The 19,751-nt window shown below is 46.5% G+C and overlaps 1 protein-coding gene across 4 annotated transcripts in view; it reads right to left on the bottom strand.

Moving 5' to 3' along the window:
- Positions 1-1,067: 1,067 nt before the first annotated feature.
- TUFT1 (tuftelin 1) overlaps positions 1,068-19,751 on the bottom strand; it is a 40,309-nt gene continuing 21,625 nt past the window's right edge. For all 4 annotated transcript variants that reach the window (XM_023213725.2, XM_023213724.2, XM_023213727.2 and 1 more), the window contains 8 exons: positions 18,234-18,299; positions 15,202-15,315; positions 10,560-10,688; positions 9,954-10,048; positions 5,817-5,922; positions 4,903-4,986; positions 3,603-3,703; positions 1,068-2,993 (listed from right to left, as the gene is read on the bottom strand). In XM_023213725.2, coding sequence (XP_023069493.1) covers positions 2,930-2,993; positions 3,603-3,703; positions 4,903-4,986; positions 5,817-5,922; positions 9,954-10,048; positions 10,560-10,688; positions 15,202-15,315; positions 18,234-18,299 — 759 coding nt within the window. In that variant the 3' untranslated portion in view covers positions 1,068-2,929. The remainder of the gene's footprint in view (positions 2,994-3,602; positions 3,704-4,902; positions 4,987-5,816; positions 5,923-9,953; positions 10,049-10,559; positions 10,689-15,201; positions 15,316-18,233; positions 18,300-19,751) is intronic.

Raw genomic sequence — 19,751 nt, 5'->3', positions numbered from 1 at the left:
TAGGAAATATACACCAGTGGCATGTTTTTGTCCAAGGACTCTCTTAGACCCCTGGTTCGAGTCTCTGGAATGCCTCCAGACCTCTCCATTATCTGCAACACAAATCTCAGTTCCTCCCACTGAGCCCAGGATGCCCGGCGGGAGCCTCCGTTTCGTGCAGGGCAGCACGCTCACTCCAGTATTCCTCCAGCTCTGAGTCTTCTTGGCACCTTGGTCAACCCCGCCCTGCTTCCATCCTGTTAATATTCTGATAGCAAGTACAGTCTAGATCTACCCATGCCAAACAAGACTGCCAGAGAAAGAAGAGAGCCACGGGTGTCAGAAGACAAATCCAGGTTTGGAAAGGAGAGAGGTTTCCAATGCGTTTGAAGCCTGCGGTGTGAATTGGCTGAGAAGCAGGAGAAAGGGGAAGAAAAGAAATCAGAGAAAAATATACACTCTTTCAATTGAAGAAGAGAAATGGGAGCTAGAAAGTAAATAAGCCAGGGATGAGGGGGTGTTGTGTTTCTCGTTTCTTTGGCCCAGAGAAGATTCGCGTAAATTCAGCTATGTCCCCATTTGGCCCTGCAGTCAACTGCCTTCTTGGCAGAAAGAAAAAAAAAAATCATGAGACTAACTGAATGATGCCCAGAGACAGCCAGAAACAAACCCCCCTGAACAGCTGCAGTCAGCATTTCCAGGGTGCTTTTCATTTCTGCAAAGGGCATGCAGTTACTCATCTACCTCCAGTGCTGCTGGGTCTATCTCTATGTAATCACAGGACTCTACCTCTGTCTCTTCCAAATGAGACACAATGCGGCCAAGCTTAGGGATCCTACAAGGCCACTGCTCCAGAGAGGGTCAAAGCTAAAGTTAGGGGCTGCCTCCTATAATCACGACTCAGACCACGGAGCTGAGCTGCTTCTAATACCTCTATAAATGCCACGAAGTCCTCCTATCATGGCATTTGGGATGTTTGGACCACACCTCCCACATGTGGATAACAGGGTGCCCATCTTCCAAGAAGCACTACAATTTTGTTCCTTTATCCCCCCTGAAAAGTGAAAGGAAACCAGACCAGGAGGTCAAAAGAGACACATTAACATAATTTATTAAATTTGCCATACAAAGAATATGCCACGGACAACAATATCAGAATGGGAAGAAACATGGAGATCACCTGCTCTGACCCCCTCATTTTACAAATGAGGGAACTCCCTGAAGTCCCAGGGCATTGTTATGGACAAAGCCAGAATGTGAGCCCAGTCTTGAGACACAGAAACACACAGATTTAAGGCTTCTGGTTGTGAGCCACATAGAGCCTAAACACTTAATCCACATTTGTTTTGAATTTTTCTGATTCCTATAGTACCATACTCTGATGCCTATCTACTTCTCAAGGCTGTAGGAAGAGCCCTAAAGAAAAACATTATGGGCCAGGCGCAGTGGCTCAAGCCTGTAATCCCAGCACTTTGGGAGGCCGAGGCGGGTGGATCACCTGAGGTCAGGAGTTCAAGACCAGCCTGGCCAACATGGTGAAACCCCATCTCTACCAAAAATACAAAAATCAGCCAGGCGTGGTGGCATGCCTATAGTCCCAGCCACTCGGGAGGCTGAGGCAGGAGAATCACTTAAATCCAGGAGGCAGAGGTTGCAGTGAGCCGAGATCGTGCCACTGCATTTTAGCCTGGGTGACAGAGTGAGACTCTGTCTCAAAAAAAAAAAAAAAAAGACAAGAAGAAAAGAAAAACAAGAAAAAAAGAAAACCATGATGACCCGCAGGGTCATTCAGAGCCAGAATAAAAGACCAATTATGGAGCAAGGAGTTCGGAAGGGCCAGTGAAGAACTCATCTGGGCCCCAGAAGAGTCCTGATTGCCCTTTTTCTCCAAACAACATACACTCTGACCCCAAAGCCTCAGGGAAAGGATACTCACCTTCTTGAGCTGCAGATCAAGTTTGAAAGAGAAAGGGAGAAGAAACAGGCAAAGGAAAGAGGAAGATTTATAATAGTGTCACTCTGACAGCTTTCCCAGTTCCAAGCAAACCCAAACATTGCAAGAGAAGGCTAGAGAACTCTGGTATTATATCAATCATGAGATGTAAGCAAAACCACCAATAACTTAGCAAAATAAATACAAAGAGGATTTTGCTGGGACTGGTGGAACCCAGTGAAAACAGTTTTTAGGCTCTGGGTCAAGAAGACTGAGGTGTGGCTGGTGGTGCACCTTAGGGAAAATCCCTAGAGAGACTCTGGGAGTTTTCACAGTAGAGAGAAGTCACACATAACTGTCTGTAGCCCTAGAGATTTTTTCTGCAAAAGGCTACTCCCTGAATGTACATTCCCTACTCCCCAGAAAGACACCACCACCCAAAGCTTAGGTTCACTGGCTCTCACCAGGCCTCGCCAGGTAACCCCACTATCTGTCTGCAGGAGGCCAGGTCAGCGTAGGCTGCAGGTGGAGCAAGCAGAAAAACAAACAGTTTGTTGCTAAGAACTGAGCTGTGTTTGTGGAAGGAACTTCATTCCCCCAGGACACTCTCCAATCACTCTGGACATCTGTGTCTCCAGCTTTTAGGGCTGAGGCAAATCTTGTCAACTCTCCAATCTGATGAAGGCCTGGCTTATGGGGCAGCCAGAGTCCAGTCTACAACAGAAGGGAGGCTCTCTACAGAGAAAAATAGTCGCCGTAGGAATATAGATACTGCCCTGTCCTGCTCGCAGGACAATGTCTTCCAAAGGGCTGCAGTTGCCTTGACTAGGTGCTCATGCTCTGTCTGCCCAGCATAGAGTGGCCAGGAGCTTGGGAATGGTGAGACACAGGAGCCCTAAGTCCTGGGTGCAGCCAGGGGACAGTCAGAAAGTCAAAGTCAGCGCTAACAGCCAACAGGGGCGGTGGGCTTCTCCGAGGCAGAGGCAGCAGCAATGGCAGCATCCATCTCCAGGCAGCTCAGGTTTCCACCACTCGGATGACAGGCATGGGCTTCGGGCTGGGGGGCTTGGATATCCTAATACTGAAAAGAAGGTTGGAAACACTGAGTTGTGCTGGGAACAGCTGTGTTGTGGCCCACCCTTCACAGAGCCTGTGGAATCTTCACATTTGCCTCTGGAATCTTACACTGCAGTGCCGGCTGATCACTTGGGTTCCAAGTGCTTTAAAACGGTCATTATTCAGTGACATCTAAGAGAAAATTTGGGGCATGATACATGTGTCTTGTAGCAAGGGTGAAGAAAAGAGAGGGGCAGTTAAACAACTGAGAAGTGGATATAGCTGTGATTCTCGATTTTGTCAAGATCACGGGTCCTTTTCTGAATCTCTTAGAGGCAAAATACCCTCTCCCTAGAAATATGCAAACATTATAAATAAATTTTGCATACCATTTCGGGTGGTTCATACACCTCTAGAAGCCATTCATGGACTTCCTTGGGCTTGTGGTAACAGGTTCTACCCTAATTGGGTTAGAAAATGGTTCTGGCAAACAATGGGTCAGATTAGAGACTGAGGGAAGAAAGCTGGATCTAAAGGGGCCTTGTTCTTGCCTAAGCACTAAATGCTCCACATAGCTCTGTCCCTCCTTCCCCCCTCCTCCCTGGCCCCATTCTATCTACACGCGCTCACTCACCTGCCCGGGTTCTCTGTCTTGGCCCGGGCCTGGGTGCTGAAGTTGCCGTGACTGATTTGTTTTTCTATCAGGTGTTCCATCCGGTCGTGCATCTCTAAATTCTGTAACACAAGCTTAGGGGTTAGAGTTGGCCTTTTTCTGGTTTCCCAGGTGTCACATTCACCTACTGCACTCTGGTCTCTCCGCCTGTGTTTGTGCTGCTGTTGCCTCTACCCCCACGTGTGCCACTACCTGGATACTGTCTTGCCTCGTCTTCGTTACCATAGATTGCACTTGTCCTCCAATACCTGCTCCTCTGTAACTCTGTACAACACTGACAGACTGATGGTTTCCTATATATCCTCTACATACAGTTTTTTTTTTTTTTTTTTTTTTGAGATAGGGTCCCACGCTGTTGCCCAGGCTGGAGTGCAGTGGCGTGATTATAGCTCACTGCAGCCTCGACCTCCTGGGTTCAAGTGATACTCTCCCTTAAATCTCCCAAGTAACTGGGCTACAGATGCATGCCACCGCATCTGGCTAATTAAAACAAATTTTCTTTTTCAGAGACAACGTCTCACTATGTTGCCTAGGTCTTGGAACTCCTGGCCTCGAGCTATCCTCCCGCCTCAACCTCCCTAAGTGCTGGCATTACAGGCATGAGCCACTGCACCTGGCCCCTATATATAATTTTTTGTCCTCAGTTGAGATACTCACTTGCCTTTGTTGATATGCTATTCTATAAAGTATTCTTTGATCTTTTTAAAAATATACATTTTATCTCTGACTATAGACTGCAAACTCCCTAAAGATAACCCTTTCTCCCATTTATCTCCCTCACTACAAGGGTCTTCACAGAGTGTTTGCAAAGTGATCTTCGGGTAGTCAACAGATAGGTAGGGCCCTGTGGCAAAGTGGAAATTAGACTAGGAGGGCAACTCGTTAGGTAATCTAGCCCTGGAAAAGACTCCATCTATATGAATGCCTCCTCCTCCTTCACAGCCCAGCACCACTGCCAGCTCCTTTGCAAAGCCTGGAGGGTCAGAATTAGCCAGCGTGCAGCCATGGCATGTGGCTTGCACCAGGATGACATGTCAATTGAAGGTGGGGTGGAGGGGGTCATCTCATCATTGTTAGCAGCTTCCTGAAGGTTCTCAGAAAATGTTTACTCAACTGAACTGAAAGTCAACCAACCACCCTAGGTATTCACTTCAGAGCAGCAGTGAGACATGACAAAGACCCCTCCATAACCTCTGTCTCCCTTATGACCACCTTCTCTTCAAGAGCCCCGTTCCCCTGCTGGGCTGCCCAGCACACACACCTCCGCCTCCAGATAGGCAATTTTCTCCTTGAGCTCCTGGATGGTGGCGTCCTTTGACTGGATCACAGCTTTTGAATTCTGTAGCTGCAAAGGTGTGGGAGACACTGGAGCTCATTTTGCAATGACTCATTACACACTCACCAGACTTTTCACCCCAGTGCTGGGGAAGCCAGCAGAGCCCTGCAACTCCATATGACTTCATTAGCTTTTCTACAAAGGCTTCCTTTCAGTCAATATTAAACTCTTGATTATCCCGGGGCGGGAGTGAGGAGTGTGTGAGGGGAATACCACCCTGAGAATCCAAAATAATGAATGACTCAAAACCCATTCCATTTGGTTTTGGAAAATACAAATTATTTTTTCATTCGAGACATATTTATTGAGTACTTACTACATGACAGACTCTGTTCTAGATAATGGAAAATAGCAGTAAATAAAACAGACACTAACGGAGCTGACATGAAGCACATAGGACCTTCCAACCTCCCAGTTACGGAGCTTTAGGCTCCCAAAACAATTCTGCAAATCGACAAATCCTTAGTATGCTACCCTCAAGCTCAGGTGGGGTAAGGCAGGAAAGCAGCCATGAGGCTCAAAGACTGATAATCTGTACAGACAACAGAGTTTATTATGATTCAACTACTCATTTACCCACACTCTTCACAGAGTATATGAGAAATTAACCTTTTCCTTCCTTTCCTATTGGAAAGCAGAGGCCAAATGGCAAACAAACAAAATAGTAGGGGAAAGATGGGAGAAAAGCAAATCCTAATAACCCGAACCCTGGTAATTGGTAGCTATAAATGTTTGACATGGGAAATGCATGAATATAAGTCAAGCTCCCTAGAAAACAAATAAGAGCATAGACTTGGGGTGACCCCCCCGAGGGCAGGTTATAAACCAACCCAGCTTACCTGCTCTATCATTTGCCGGACTTTCCGCTGCTGGCTCTTGAGCATGTCATCCAAGTGGTGGATCTTCTCCCGCAACCCAGCCACTTCCTTTTCCAGGGTAGCAGCCCTGGGGATAAAGACCAGAAGGCTGAATTGAAGCAAGGGAACAAGATGACTTCTTTACCCAGTCACAGGAAGAGCCTTGAGCTTGGGAGGTTCCCATTAATATGATTCCCTTTGCCTGATTCGCCAGTAGGCTGCCCTGAAAAGTAGGTGGTGGGTACCTTAGAATATCACATTGGAAGCACTGAGGTCAGGAGTTCAAGATCAGCCTGGCCAATATGGTGAAACTCCATCTCCACTAAAAATACTAAAATTAGCCAAGTGTGGTGGCGTGTGCCTGTAGTCCCAGCTACTCAGGAGGCTGAGGCACGAGAATTGCTTGAACCCAGGAGGCAGAGGTTACAGTGAGCCAAGATGGTGCCACTGCACTCCAGCCTGGCCACAGAACAAGATTTTGTCCCGCAAAAAATAGAACATCACATTGGAAGCATCATCAGGGATCACCTAGTCCAAGTGAGGAAACTGAGGCTCGGAAGGTTAGAAGGGATAAGTCATTCTGGAAAACTCTGGAGGGTAAATCTAGAAGCAACAAATAGATGGTTCCAGGGAAGCCATTTTTATATTGACACAGGAAAGACTTTCTCGGTATTAAAGCTGCCAGAAAGTGGGCAGTCTCATGTGTAATCAACTCTTCATTACTGGAAAGATTCAAGTAGAAGCTGGTATCTTCCCCACCCCACCTTTCTTTTCTTTTTTTGGAGACAGGGTCTCACTCTGTAGCCCAGGCTGGAGTGCAGTAATGCAAACATGGCTCACTGCCGGGTTGACCTCCTGGGCTCAAGCAATCCTCCTACCTCAGTCTCCCATGTAGCCGGGACTACAGGCACACGCCACCACACCTGGCTAATTAAAATATTTTTTGGTAGCGACACAGCCTCACCATGTTGGCCAGGCTGATCTCGAACATTTTTTTTTCTTTTTTTTGAGACGGAGTCTCGCTCTGTCACCCAGGCTGGAGTGCAGTAGCGTGATCTAGGCTCACTGCAACCTCCACCTACCGGGGTTCACGCCATTATCCTGCCTCAGCCTCCTGTGTAGCTGGGACGACAGGCGCCAGCCACCACACCTGGCTAATTTTTTTTTTTTTTTTTTTTTTGGATTTTTAGTAGAGACGGGGTTTCACTATGTTAGCCAGGATGGTCTTGATCTCCTGACCTTGTGATCCACCCACCTCGGCCTCCCAAAGTGCTGGGATTACAGGTGTGAGCCACCGCGCCCGGCCTCGAACTCTTAAACTCAAGCAATCCTCCTGTCCCTGCCTCCCAATGTGCTGGGATTACAGGTGTGAGCCACCATGCCCAGCTGGAGCTGGGATTATTACACTCAACGCCATCAAGCTGTTGGCAGGGATTTGGAGGAGGGAGACAGGATTGCTCCTTAAAGCCTCTTCACACGATTTTGTTTCTAGGTCTCCTGATTCCCAAACCACTGTTGCTTCCTTTGCATCTTCTAAGCAGACTGAGCCAAGATCCCCCAAAGGGCAGTGTAAAATAATAAGAAATATATACTGGGTCTCCATCCCGGTTCCTGACATACAGCTCCTATGTTTTGTTATAATATTTGGTCACATTCCCTGGTTCCTGAGCCTTGGAATCTCCAAGACTGATGAGTGTCTTTCTGTATGCGAATAATGACTGGTGGCTGGGGTCCCTGGATAGCTTCAGGATGGGTCTAGTCAAAAGACCAAGGCAGGATGAAAGGGTTGAAACTTTCAGCCCCATAACTCCCGCTAACGTCTGGGAAAGGGACAGGGATAGGAGCTACAGACTAAACTAATCACCAGTGGCCAATAATTTAATCAATCATGCCTATGTGATGAACCTCTGTAAGAACCCAAAACAAAGGGGTTCAGAGCTTCCAGCTTGGTTAATGCATCCACATGTTGACCTTGCCCTACGTTCCTCATCTGTCTGTTCATTTGAATCCTTTATCATAACCCAGTAATAATAAGTGAAATGTTGGCCAGGTGCAGTGGCTCACGAATATAATCCCAGCACTCTGGGAAGGCGAGATGGGAAGACTGCTTGAGCCCAGGAGTTCGAGACCAGCCTGGGCAACATGGCAAGACCCTGTCTCAATGAAAAAAATTTTTAATTAAAAAATAAGTAGGCCACGTGCGGTGGCTCACACTTGTAATCCCACGACTTTGGGAGGCCAAGGCGGACAGACTGCCTGAGGTCAGGAGTTCAAGACCAGCCTGGCCAATATGGTGAAACTCCACCTCTACTAAAAATACAAAAAATTAGCCAGGCGTGGTGGCACATGCCTGTAGTCCTAGCTACTCAGGAGGCTGAGGCAGGGGAATCACCTGAACCCGGGAGGCAGAGGTTGCAGTGAGCTGAGATTGCACCACTGCACTCCAGCCTGGGCAACAGAGTGAGACTCCGTCTCGAAAAAATAAATAAATAAATAAGGAAAATGTTTCCCTGAGTTCTATGACAGCAAACCCATTACAGCAAGTTATCAAACCTGAAAAGAGGATATGGGAACCCCCAATTTATAGCCAAGTTGGACAGAAATGTAGGTACCCTAGACCCCACTACTTGTGACTGGCATCTAAAGCAGGGGCAGTCTTGCAGGACTGGCCCTTAACCTGTGGCTGTGCACTAACTCTGGGTTATCTCAGAATTGAATTAAAGTGTAGGGTACCCAGCTGGTATCAACTGAGAATTGGAGAAGTGCTTGATATGGAAAACCCATATATTTGGTGTAAGAAGCATTATGAGTAGAGGAACAGTCTTCTTTTAGTCAGGTGACTTGGGAGAGTATCCTGGGGTTTGGGCCCCTGAAGAATCCATCACTCCCCAGTTCTGCCTGAGGAAGCTGACAAGTGCATGCTGCTTGGGGTACCACGCAACCTGAGCTACCCCTTATCCGTCCTAAACTCCAAGCATTCTAAATTTCCACTTTCAGCTCTCCAATGCCCTACTTCTCAGACTCCTTTTATGTAGAAATCAGCACGTACTTGACACAGCTGTCACTGTCATTCCCAAGCCCTGGCTTCCGATTATCTAGCCCTTTTGTCTCTCTTGCTCTGCCCATGCGCACCTACCCACCAAGGAAGGAGTGCTGATTAATTCTGATATTAATTCTGATACAAAGTCCAGTCAGAAAGGAGGCTACAATATGACATGTGTATGACATGCCAGGAAGGTCAAATCTAGGTTATCCTAAAGGAGAGAAGATGCCTCCAGAAGACTGAGGGGCCCTAAAGGGCAAGAATTGTGTCTGTTCTTCTTGGAATTTCTTAAAAGGCCCTTTAGAAAATGTCTTGTTGAACTAAAAAAGGTCCACCTTATACAATGAAGATCAAATCAAATATGCTGATGTTAAATGTGATTTACCATTTGAGGTCTTATTTATTAATTGCCAACAGCATAATTTCCAAATTCCTGAAGATCTAGAAGGCACACTCTTTGCTCTGTAGGTTTCATTGGTTGTCCGGGGCCTCTGATTTCCTCTGATCAGAGGGAATTTGCAAAACCCTCTCACCTTGGAAGTAAAAAGGATCTCAGTGATCACCTATGGGACTCTGCTGACAGGTGGTTCTCAGTTTCTATCTGCATTGCTTCAAGTAACAGGAAGTTCAGTATCTCCTCATGAAGCTGCTCATTCCATTTTTCATCAGCATGACTGTTAATCAATTCTACCCTCAAACAGTTTACAGTCACTTTTTGTTTCAGCGGGGAGGAAACGAAGGCATAACATATCCACTGCACTAATCTGGGGAATGACACACAGCAATAGCAGATGCTCCACCAGCTCTTGCTTGCCCTTGGCTCTAAAACTGTGAAAGCCTTTTCTTTAGGTTATTACCCCATGGAAAATGAACTCCCTGGAGATGGCGGCCTCCCAAATGGTATCTCTTGGGTGGGGCTCCACCCTGAGCAAGCTCATGGTGAGTCAGAGCTGGAAGATCTGACATCAGCACCAGCTTCCTCCCCAGACCAGGCCACCACAGGAGCGACAGGCTGCATGGCCCGCCCGCCCCTCCCTGCAACCCAACTTCACCGTGAACAAGAGCCAAGCCCTTACTTTTCTCGTTCTGCTTGGCAGTCAGCATTGTTGCTCCGAAGCTCCTCTAGGGCCACCTCCCCTTCCCTGACTTTCGCCAGTAAGGCCTGATGCTCCTGGGTGGGCCACAAAAGAAAATCTAGGATGAGAAGATGGCAACTGTTTCTGTGTTTGGGGTGAGATGGGTGCCAGGCTGGGACTTAGCCCCTGCTGGGCCTGGACAGCTGCCAAAGAGCAGCAAGATGAGCTGGTTTGATGGGGCACCCTCCCTTGACGAGGAGAACCCTTCCCACTCTCACTCAGCCTCACCCTGCTGCCCTGAGGCAGAACCCAGCCCTGCATCATGCAGGCCCACTCGCCAGCTATGGCTGCCAGTCCCTGAGAAACCAGGACTTCAAAAGGGGCATCTGTACAGGAAACTAATGTGGAAAAGGATCAACGCTAGTTACGGGGAGGTTAATTCCTTGAAGGCTAAAATACATTTGAAGGGATCTGCCAAAGGAAGCTGTGAAGTGTGCTTTTCTGGAGACGCTTGGAAAAGAAGGGTCTCGGCAACCGTTTCAATCCACCCACAGGCCCCTTCCGGCCCAGGAGTCCGGGCAATGACAAGCAAGATCCCCCAATTACCGTCTCCATCCCTAGTAAGCGCCTCTGCAGCTCTCCAACTTCTGCCTCTTTCTGCTCCACTCTGTCCTCCTCTCTCTGAAGGGCCACATTACTCTGTTCTGCTTCTCTCTGGTACCGGCTGAGTGTGACCTAAAACACGGAACAGGAATATGTTAAATGGTGTGGAAAAAAGAGCAAACATGAAAAAAACCTTAGAAAAGAACCCAGGAAGCTGGGTGGCTCTGGAGCCATGACAGGAGAAAGCTGGTGACACTGATGGGCACACCACCACCTCCCCTTCGCTGTACAGGACCACCTCAGCACTCCAGCAGTGTAAGTCTATTTCCAGGGTTAACTGGCTCACAGTTGACTGAGGTCCACTTTAAAGTGACACCTGGAACCCACAAGCACCACTTTTCAGATAGGTGACTCCTTCAACGTCCCCATGAACCCTCCACCACCACCCAAGCTTAACCCAATGTTGTGGCTTTCCTACAAATTCAAAAGCAAATAATCCCAGGGAGGATACCTCCAGCTCCTTCCTTCTGTCTCCTCAGCACTCCCACCCTCACCTGCAGCAACAGAGCCCACACACAACAGCCAAAATGGCACCTGGAAGGGCTACTAAGCATCAGAAGAATTTGTCTTATTTATTTATTTATTTTTTGAGACAGAGTTTCATTCTTGTTGCCCAGGCTGGGGTACAATAGCGCGATCTCGGCTCACTACAACCTCTGCCTCCCGGGTTCAAGTGATTCTCCTGCCTCAGCCTCCCAAGTAGCTGGGATTATAGGCATGTGCCACCACGCCCAGCTAATTTTGTATTTTTAGTAGAGACGAGGTTTCTCCATGTTGGTCAGGCTGGTCTCGAATTCCTGACCTCAGGTGATCCACCCGTTTTGGCCTCCCAAAGTGATGAGATTACAGGTGTGAGCCACTGCGACCAGAGGAATTTGTCTTTTATCAGAGATGAGAAACCAATTTAGAGAGGACAGAAGCAGAATATTAGAATGAGAAAGCAAAGAACTTGCGTCCTTTCTTCCACCTTACGTCTTTCCAACTCCTACTCATCCTCCAGATCTCACTTAGATGACCCTTCTTCCAGAGAGCCTGGGGGAGGAGCCCTTCCTTCGTGTGCCCAGGGAGAGGACACACAAGGAACACACGGCCTTCCCTCTCATAGCATTGAACAGATTTTGCCCAGTCACTGTGTGCACCCTGAAGTAGACTGTCAGTGTCCTGATGGCACAGACTGAGCGCCATTACACTTCTAGAGCTCCCACAGTACCTCATATGCAGTAACTACTCAATAAAATCATGAGTGGAACTGATGTTCATCTAATCCAACCCTCTCCTTTAACAAGTAAAGGTCAACTGACCTATTCAAGGTTACCCAGCTAGTGAATGACAGCCAGCGCTAGGACCCAGATACTTCACCATCCATTTCGGTGCTTCCCAGGTACCTCACACTGACTGCTCATCATTTATTTAAAAAGCATCCAGGTAACTTCTGGAAAGCCTAGCAGCCAGCCCTGGGGAAACAGAACATCAGCAGCCAGTTTGTCGGCCCTTCCCAAGGTCAGAACTGGGAAGGAGAAAGTACAGCACAGAGTGATGTGTGATGGGATGTGTCTATGCTACACACCAGCCCTGTCCAGAGCAAACTCACTCTCATTGCAAATCCTTCTTGACATCAAGCAGCCAGTAGAACAGGAAACCCGTGCTTAATGGCAAGTTATTTTCATGGTAATTGATCATCTTGCCCTTCCTACCCTGAGGTTCAGAAAACTAGACCAGGGAGTCCAATTCACTAGGAGAGACTGAGACAAGCCTTCAAATGACCCGTATTAACCTGAAACAGGCCATCCCCATAGGCAGGAACTTGAAAGTAAGGCCTTTCATTTCTGTATATAAATAAACACTGCACCGAGGTTGATGTGAGCTCAAGCACAGTGTTAACAGGGCCATGGTCCGATTCTTGCACCCCACTGTCAGAGCAAAAGGTTAAAAAAAAATACGGACTCCCCTTCCACATTTGACTCCGCAGCTCCAGCCAACCCTGCCCCCGAGGGAACCTCTTAATTATAAAGAGGTTGCCAACCTAGCCCAACAGTGGGAATGACCCAAGGAGCACCTCCTTTTTCAAAAAAAAATTACTCATGTATTATATTATTTTTTAGACAAGGTCTCAATCTGTTGCCCACCGAGAGTGCAGTGGCACAATCATAGCTCACCGCAGCCTCCACCTCCCGGGCTCCAAAGATCCTCCCACCTCAGCCTTCCAAGTAGCTGGAGCCACAGGCTTGCTCTACCACACCAGGCTAATTTTTTTATTTTTGTAGAGATGAGATCTATGTTGGCCAGGCTGGTCTCAAACTCCTGGGCTCAAGGATCCGCCTGCCTCAGCCTCCTGAGGGATTACAGGTGTGAGCCACAGCGCCCAGCAGGAAGCATCTCCTACTGCAGGTGGTGCTGCATACTATGGGGTTAAGAAAAATAAACCCTTCTAAATTCTGGACAGTGGGTTACAGCTGTCAGGGTACTTTTGCTCAGGCTCTGAAATCCAGAGCAGCAGACTCCTCCATGTGTGATTAAAACCAACAAGTATTTCTGTTAATTTCCACAACTTCATAATGCCTCTCAAGGCAGAATTTTTTTTTCCAGAATTCACAACCCTGGTCAGTGCTAGAGCCTCAACCTTACTTTCCTCCTGTTTTGTTCGGAAAAGGTAGGAAACAGCTGGTCACCCACTGATACATCACCAACTGAATTATACAAATTGTGGAATCTGAAATAGATGCAACATATCCCTTCACCACACAGCTCCTTTGTTCTGAGATGACAAACTAATTTTAATATTACCCTAAGTCCAAGCTACTTACAATAGGAAAATCTCCTTGTTAAACGGATTGCTAAGAAAAATATAGACAATTTTATATTTCTAAAACCCTTCAGAATAATCAAGTGCCCTCACATATATTACCTCACTCGATCTACACAACCAACTTGTAAGGTGTATTTCATTAACCCTTTTTCCAAAAGTTGAAACAGATGCTCAGAGAGGTTAAACTACTTGTTCTAATAAGACTTCGGCCAACACAGTTTATCATCCTTGGTGCCCTTCCTCCTCACCCCCAAGCCTCCTCTCAAAAATTCTCCTTCTCATTTCCATGAAAATGAAGAGTTCAGGCTGGCGTTTCTCTTTTTACCAGCTCCCAGCATGCCTAGGCAGGATATAACCCTATCATAACATATTTATGACACAAAGAATATGTTACTTGTGGAAGAACAAAAGCAAGTAACAAATGGTTAACCTCACACAGAGCAGTCGGAAAACTGCCCATAGGCCAGGTGTGGTGGCTCATGCCTGTAATCCCCACACTTTGGGAGGCCGATGCACGCAGACTGCTTGAGCCTAGGAGTTTGAGACCAGCCTGGACAACATGACAAGACCCTGTCTCTACAAAAAAACACAAAAATTAGACAAGCATGGTGGTGTGCACCTGTTGTCCCAGCTACTCAGGAGGCTGAGGTGGGACATGGCTTGAGTCCGGGAGGTGGAGGTTGCATTGAGCCGAGATTGTGCCACTGCACTCAAGCCTGGCAACAGAGTGGGACCCTGTCAAGAAAAGAAAGAAAGAAAGGAAAGAAAGGAAGGGAAGGGAAGGGAGGGAGGGAGGGAGGGAGGGAGGGAGGAAGGAAGGAAGGAAGGAAGGAAGGAAGGAAGGAAACTGCACATGTACCGTGTTTTATACTCAAAGGATTTTCTAGAAAACATGGAAGATCTCACATATAGTAGGGGGCTTTACTCTCCATTTATAGACTTCTGTACTATAACAGTAATTAATATACTCATTCCAGGCCGGGCGTGGTGGCTCATACCTGTAATCCCAGCACTTTGGGAGGCTGAGGCAGGCGGATCACAAGGTCAGGAGATCGAGACCAGCCTGGCCAACATGGTGAAACCCAGTCTCTAATAAAAACACAAAAATTAGCTGGGCATGGTGGCACGTGACTGTAATCCCAGCTACTCGGGAGGCTGAGGCAGCAGAATCGCTTGAACCTGGGAGGCGAAAGTTGCAGTGAGCCAAGATTGCACCAATGCACTCCAGCTTGGTGGCAGAGTGAAAAAAAGGTACTCATCCTAGACCACAAAGCTCTGCAAAGCTGAGTCTAGAGCCCAAATCCTCCAACCTGATGGGTGCAGTTCTTTCTACAACAACACAGATTTAGTCACTCATCCAGTCCACGTTTAGGAAGCACCTATCTAATACCAGGTATTGTGCCAGACACTAGGGATGCGGGGGTGACATGCCAACAGCAGTCCTTGCCTGCACAGAGTCTCAAGAGCCCAGGGATTCTTACCACGACACAGACAGAAATGACTTCTGAATCACTGGCTGCCCCAGATGGGCACCACCCTCAAATTCATCAGAGCAGAGAATCCCAAGCTGACCTTTGAACTATGGGCCGGCCTTGGACAGCAAACAGTATAAACGTCCAGGAGAGGGAGAAGCAGACAAGTGTTCCAGGCCTCACAGTCTTGCTTTCCAGTTTGTGGCACTCAGCCAGAGAGACAGGAAGTCCAAGCTGAGACATCACTGGCACCTGTGTTCACTAGCCCATCCCTTAGGGCACCTTCTCCCCAAATCCCAAATCTCACCTCAAAAGCGACACGGTCTGACTGGTGTTGCCGCTCGGCCTCCTGAAGCTTAGCCAGTAAGTTCTGCACAGTCTTCCTCAAGCTGTCAACATCCTCATTTATACAGGTGTCCACCTACAGCCAGAGCAAGGAAGGCAAGAGGAAGCCATCAAGTTTCTGACTCAGTAAGAAAAGGTCCCCTCCCAGGCACACACTGGTTTGGACCATCTCATCCAGACCACCCTCACAAAAGAACTGTCATCACATAAGGGGAGAGTTACCTTAGGCAGCCAGGAATTCTGAGTTATTCAATGAAACATTGTCCTTTCATACCGTAAAGAACTCTGCTAGCCTCAAAACACCCAATTATTTTAGGACATGCTCAGTAGTATTTCACTTACGTATCCACTGATTGATTTCTTGGCGAATATGTGGATGCTGTCTCTAGGTGTGTGTCCTGTTTCCCTCTATCCGCCTACAACTCTCTGAGAGCAGAGACCATGTTCCCCTTGGACCACAGTTCCCACAGGACAGGGACTATGTCGCACCCATCACAAAGGGAGTGGTCCAAAATCCTTTACCATTCTCAGCTTTTGGCACTGAGAGCAGCATATAAAGGGTTACTGATGGAGGGACAGGTTTATGGCAAAAGCATGCAATGAGTCCAGGAATCTGATTCGATGTGGAAAACGGTGTCTCATCGAGGTAACTGCTCAGTCTCTCCCAGACACACCCAACCGTGGGCTGGTGGTTAGGGATGAGCTAACACGTAGGGTCTCGCCCCCGTCTCTGCTGCACAGGCACCAGACACTTCGATTACGAACTCCCTGTGAGTCTGACAGAAAAATCTCTCCCAATCTTGCACAGTGGGAAGCAGCAACGCCTTCAAACCAGAGCTCAGAGCTCTCGGCTGGGAGGAGGGAGACAGGGTCTCAGTCTCTGCATTATCATCCTGTGGGTGACAATGAAGAAATGAAGTCCTGTGGGCCTTCATTTCTTTATCTGTGAGGCAGTAAGTACACTCCCTACCACACCCTGCCTTACAGGCTGCCTCAAAACTAGGTAAGATAACATCCAGTACAGCTTTGAGCTTGTGAGAAGAAAGAGGCCAAACAGATATTACCAGGTATTAATGTAATTTGTTGCCAACAATGTATTTGCCAAATATGGTGATTCAAAAGAAGGAGAAAGTCCAAGCTGCACATCTAAAGCAAGTGGTTAGAATCACAGCATTCCAAATCTAGATGTCATAAGTTATCCAGTCAATTTCCCTAAATCCACACCTGAGCCAATGGGCAGATGAAAATGTTTTAAAAGGCTCCTGGAACACAACTATTATGCACGTATTTCAAAGAGTGTTCTCATAAGGCTGTTTAATAACATGGAAAACTTTCATGAAAATATTATTTCATCATGTGATATAATATGAAGCAAAAAAGTAAGTTATAAAACTACATGTAGAGGCAGAAGCAATGAACTAGATTTTAATACAGCAATTTAGATAGATCCTAAAAAACATGGTACCAGGGAAAACAAGAACAAGCTACTGGGTAGGCTGAGGTGGGAGAACTGCTTGAAGAAGATATAGCACAAGTTCATCACGTATATTGAAACATTTTACAGGCATATTTAAAGCCATATATTGAATTCATTAGAGTGAGTGCCTCTTGCAGGAGGTGGAGAGGCAAAAAAAACAAAAAACAAGAACTAAAACCAGTGAGAGGCCTTGACAGGACCCATGAGGATGATGTGCCATGAACTAATGGGTGGGTCTGATTCAACCTATACCTGAGGGCCAAAAACACCGAATGCCAAAACATACCCAACTAAAGAAACAAACAAAAAAAACAATTATAAAGACATGCTACATACTGTACAATGTGAATATTACAAATATATATTTGCATTCAGGGAAAGATGAAATTTCACTGTGGTTTTTCCCTGAGTAGATTACAAGTGACATTTTTTTCTTCTTTCACTTTCCTGTGTTTCTGAATTTTCCAAATTTTCTACAGTATGAAAGTTTTGTATTATATAATCACAAAAAAAACACAATAACACACTTTTAAAAAATACAGTCATGGTGGCCGGGTGCAGTGGCCCATGCCTGTAATCCTAACGCTTTGGGAGGCTGAGGTGGGTGGATCACCTGAGGTCAGGAGTTCGAGACCAGCTTGGTCAACATGGTGAAACCCCATCTATACTAAAAATACAAACATTAGCCAGGCATGGTGGCTCATGCCTGTAGTTCTAGCTACTCAGGAGGCTAAGGCATGAGAATTGCTAGAACCCAGGAGGCAGAGGTTGCAGTGAGCCGAGATCACACCACTGCACTGCATCCTGGGTGACAGAGTGAGACTCTGTCAGTCAATCAGTCAATCGATCAAGTACAGCCATGGAAGGAAATACTACGTAGTTATTCAAAAGAATGAGGTAGATCTATTATGTACTGACACGGAAAGAAGGTTATAATATACTCTTTAGTCAAAAAAAAAAAAAAAGCAAGCAAAGAAAAATTTACCATCCTATAGTTGAGAAAAGCACATATATATTATATACATATATTTATCATTTATATATGGTATATATATAACATATACATGATATTTAAATATGGTTGTCTATGTATATAAAAATATTCTAGAATACTGGCACGCAACTTTAGCTAAACATTAGTATCACCTGAAGAGCTCTTAAAAGTCCTGATGCCCAGGCCACTTATTGGAACAATGAAATGACAAGCTCTAGGGATGGGACCCAGGCATCATATCCTTTAAAGCTTGCAAGGCCATTCCAATGAGCAGCTGAGGCTGAGAAGCACTGCCCTAGAAAGATCCACCCACTTCAATCTGTTAACAGTGGATACTTGTAAGGAGTGAGATTGGGGAAGGAGAATTTCCACTCTTTATATTTCTCTGTTGTTTGAATTTTTATGTCAACTACTACTCTTGTATTTAATGAGAGAGAGAGAGACAGCAATAAACAAAAGGATGGGGAGGAGGCAATCCTGCCCCTGGCTAAGCAGAGCCACCATTGTGTCCTCTGTTACCCACCTCAGGTGGGCTGCTGTACAGGGCCGTGGGACTCTGACTAAAGCCATTTGGCTTTTCTAGCACCACCTGTTCAAAGAAAAATAAAATTGGTAGTTAAAACAGATGAAAGCAACCAACTTTGAATATTATTCTCCTAACACTCAAATCTTAGAGAAGGACAAGGAGAGAGAGAGGAAAGTGACAGGGAGGCAGGGAGAGAGAAAAAGACAGGGAGGGAGAAAAAGGAAGGAATTAAGAAAGGAAAAGAGGAAGAGGGAAGGAAGGGAAAGAAAAAAAGATTCCTTGTGTTCCCTGAGAAAATAGAAACAAGAGGGGGTGGAGAAATGTGTGTGGCCTTGAAAGGGAACACCCTAACCTTGTAGGGAGGATGAAAAAAAACCTCAGGCTAAAACCTTTCAGTGGATAGAAAAGTACGTGTAGTTCATTCTTCTTAGCCAGGGAATAAGAGCAGCTGCCTGCCACAAACAAAGAGTTTCCCTTGCCCCCAGGGATCCTGGCAAAGTTTGACAAAGCAAAAATTACAAAGGGAAGCCCTTTTTAAATTATTTCTGACCCAAAGCCTGATTATTCATCATATGACAGCTGGTTTGTGCAAACAAGGGGGCTGGACTTTGGGCCAGTCTCTGTGCACATTAGGTTCTTCTGCCACCTGACAAAGGAGCTCCCACCAGCCAGATGTGAGCTCAGGCACTGAAAGGCCTGCCTTTAGCCAAAGCAAAAATTAGGAAATGTTCCACCACACAAGTGCATGTGCAAGACAAAGAACTTTCCTTGCACCAGCTGCTGGGCCGCTGTTCCCCTCAAGGGAACGAAGGCAGGGGCTGCTGCTGGAGCAAGACACCCTGCCCGAACCAAAATGCAAATTAAAGATACAACTCAGAATCTAAAGGATGAGGGCAAAGTCACAAAGAGACAGCTCTGTTCTCCTGAGGGCATTTCTATCCTCGAGTTTTGGAAAAACTGAAAAGCAGGATCCCAGGATTATCCATCCCAGGAAAGACTTATCCAGTCTGTTCAGTCTAACAAACATTTACTGATGCCTTCTACATCCCAGACCTGGGGAGAGAGGGAGGGTGAGGATACAGATACGGGATGGGGGTGGGGTGAACTCCTAACCTTGAGGAGCTTCCCATCCCAGGTTAGACATAACTATATACAAGATTAATAACAGGCTAGGGCACGGACTTCAATTCACACTACAGGTGCCACCCAAACTAAGCAAGATCAGCTTATGAGAAGTGTAGATTTACAGGTGACCGTCTGCTTTATAAAATTCCATTATTATAGGAAGCTTGATCACAGAATCCTTATAGATAAGAGGCTTTGCTAACAACTGATGATATTTAATTTGTATAAGTTCAATTTCCGTACAGGGTTTCAGGAGCAGGTGTACTTATGCTTAAGCTGACATGTGTAAATGTAAGTGCTCATCGGCTGGAGAGTCCTAACCAGATTGTGAGTGCTCCAGAGAAGCCAGCATCACCTCTATTTTCTCCATTCCTGGCAGAGATGCTAGAT

This window comes from Piliocolobus tephrosceles, chromosome 1 (genome assembly GCF_002776525.5).
Source record: "Piliocolobus tephrosceles isolate RC106 chromosome 1, ASM277652v3, whole genome shotgun sequence".
Taxonomy (NCBI): domain Eukaryota; kingdom Metazoa; phylum Chordata; class Mammalia; order Primates; family Cercopithecidae; genus Piliocolobus; species Piliocolobus tephrosceles.
This window is presented reverse-complemented; position numbering and strand designations above follow the sequence as displayed.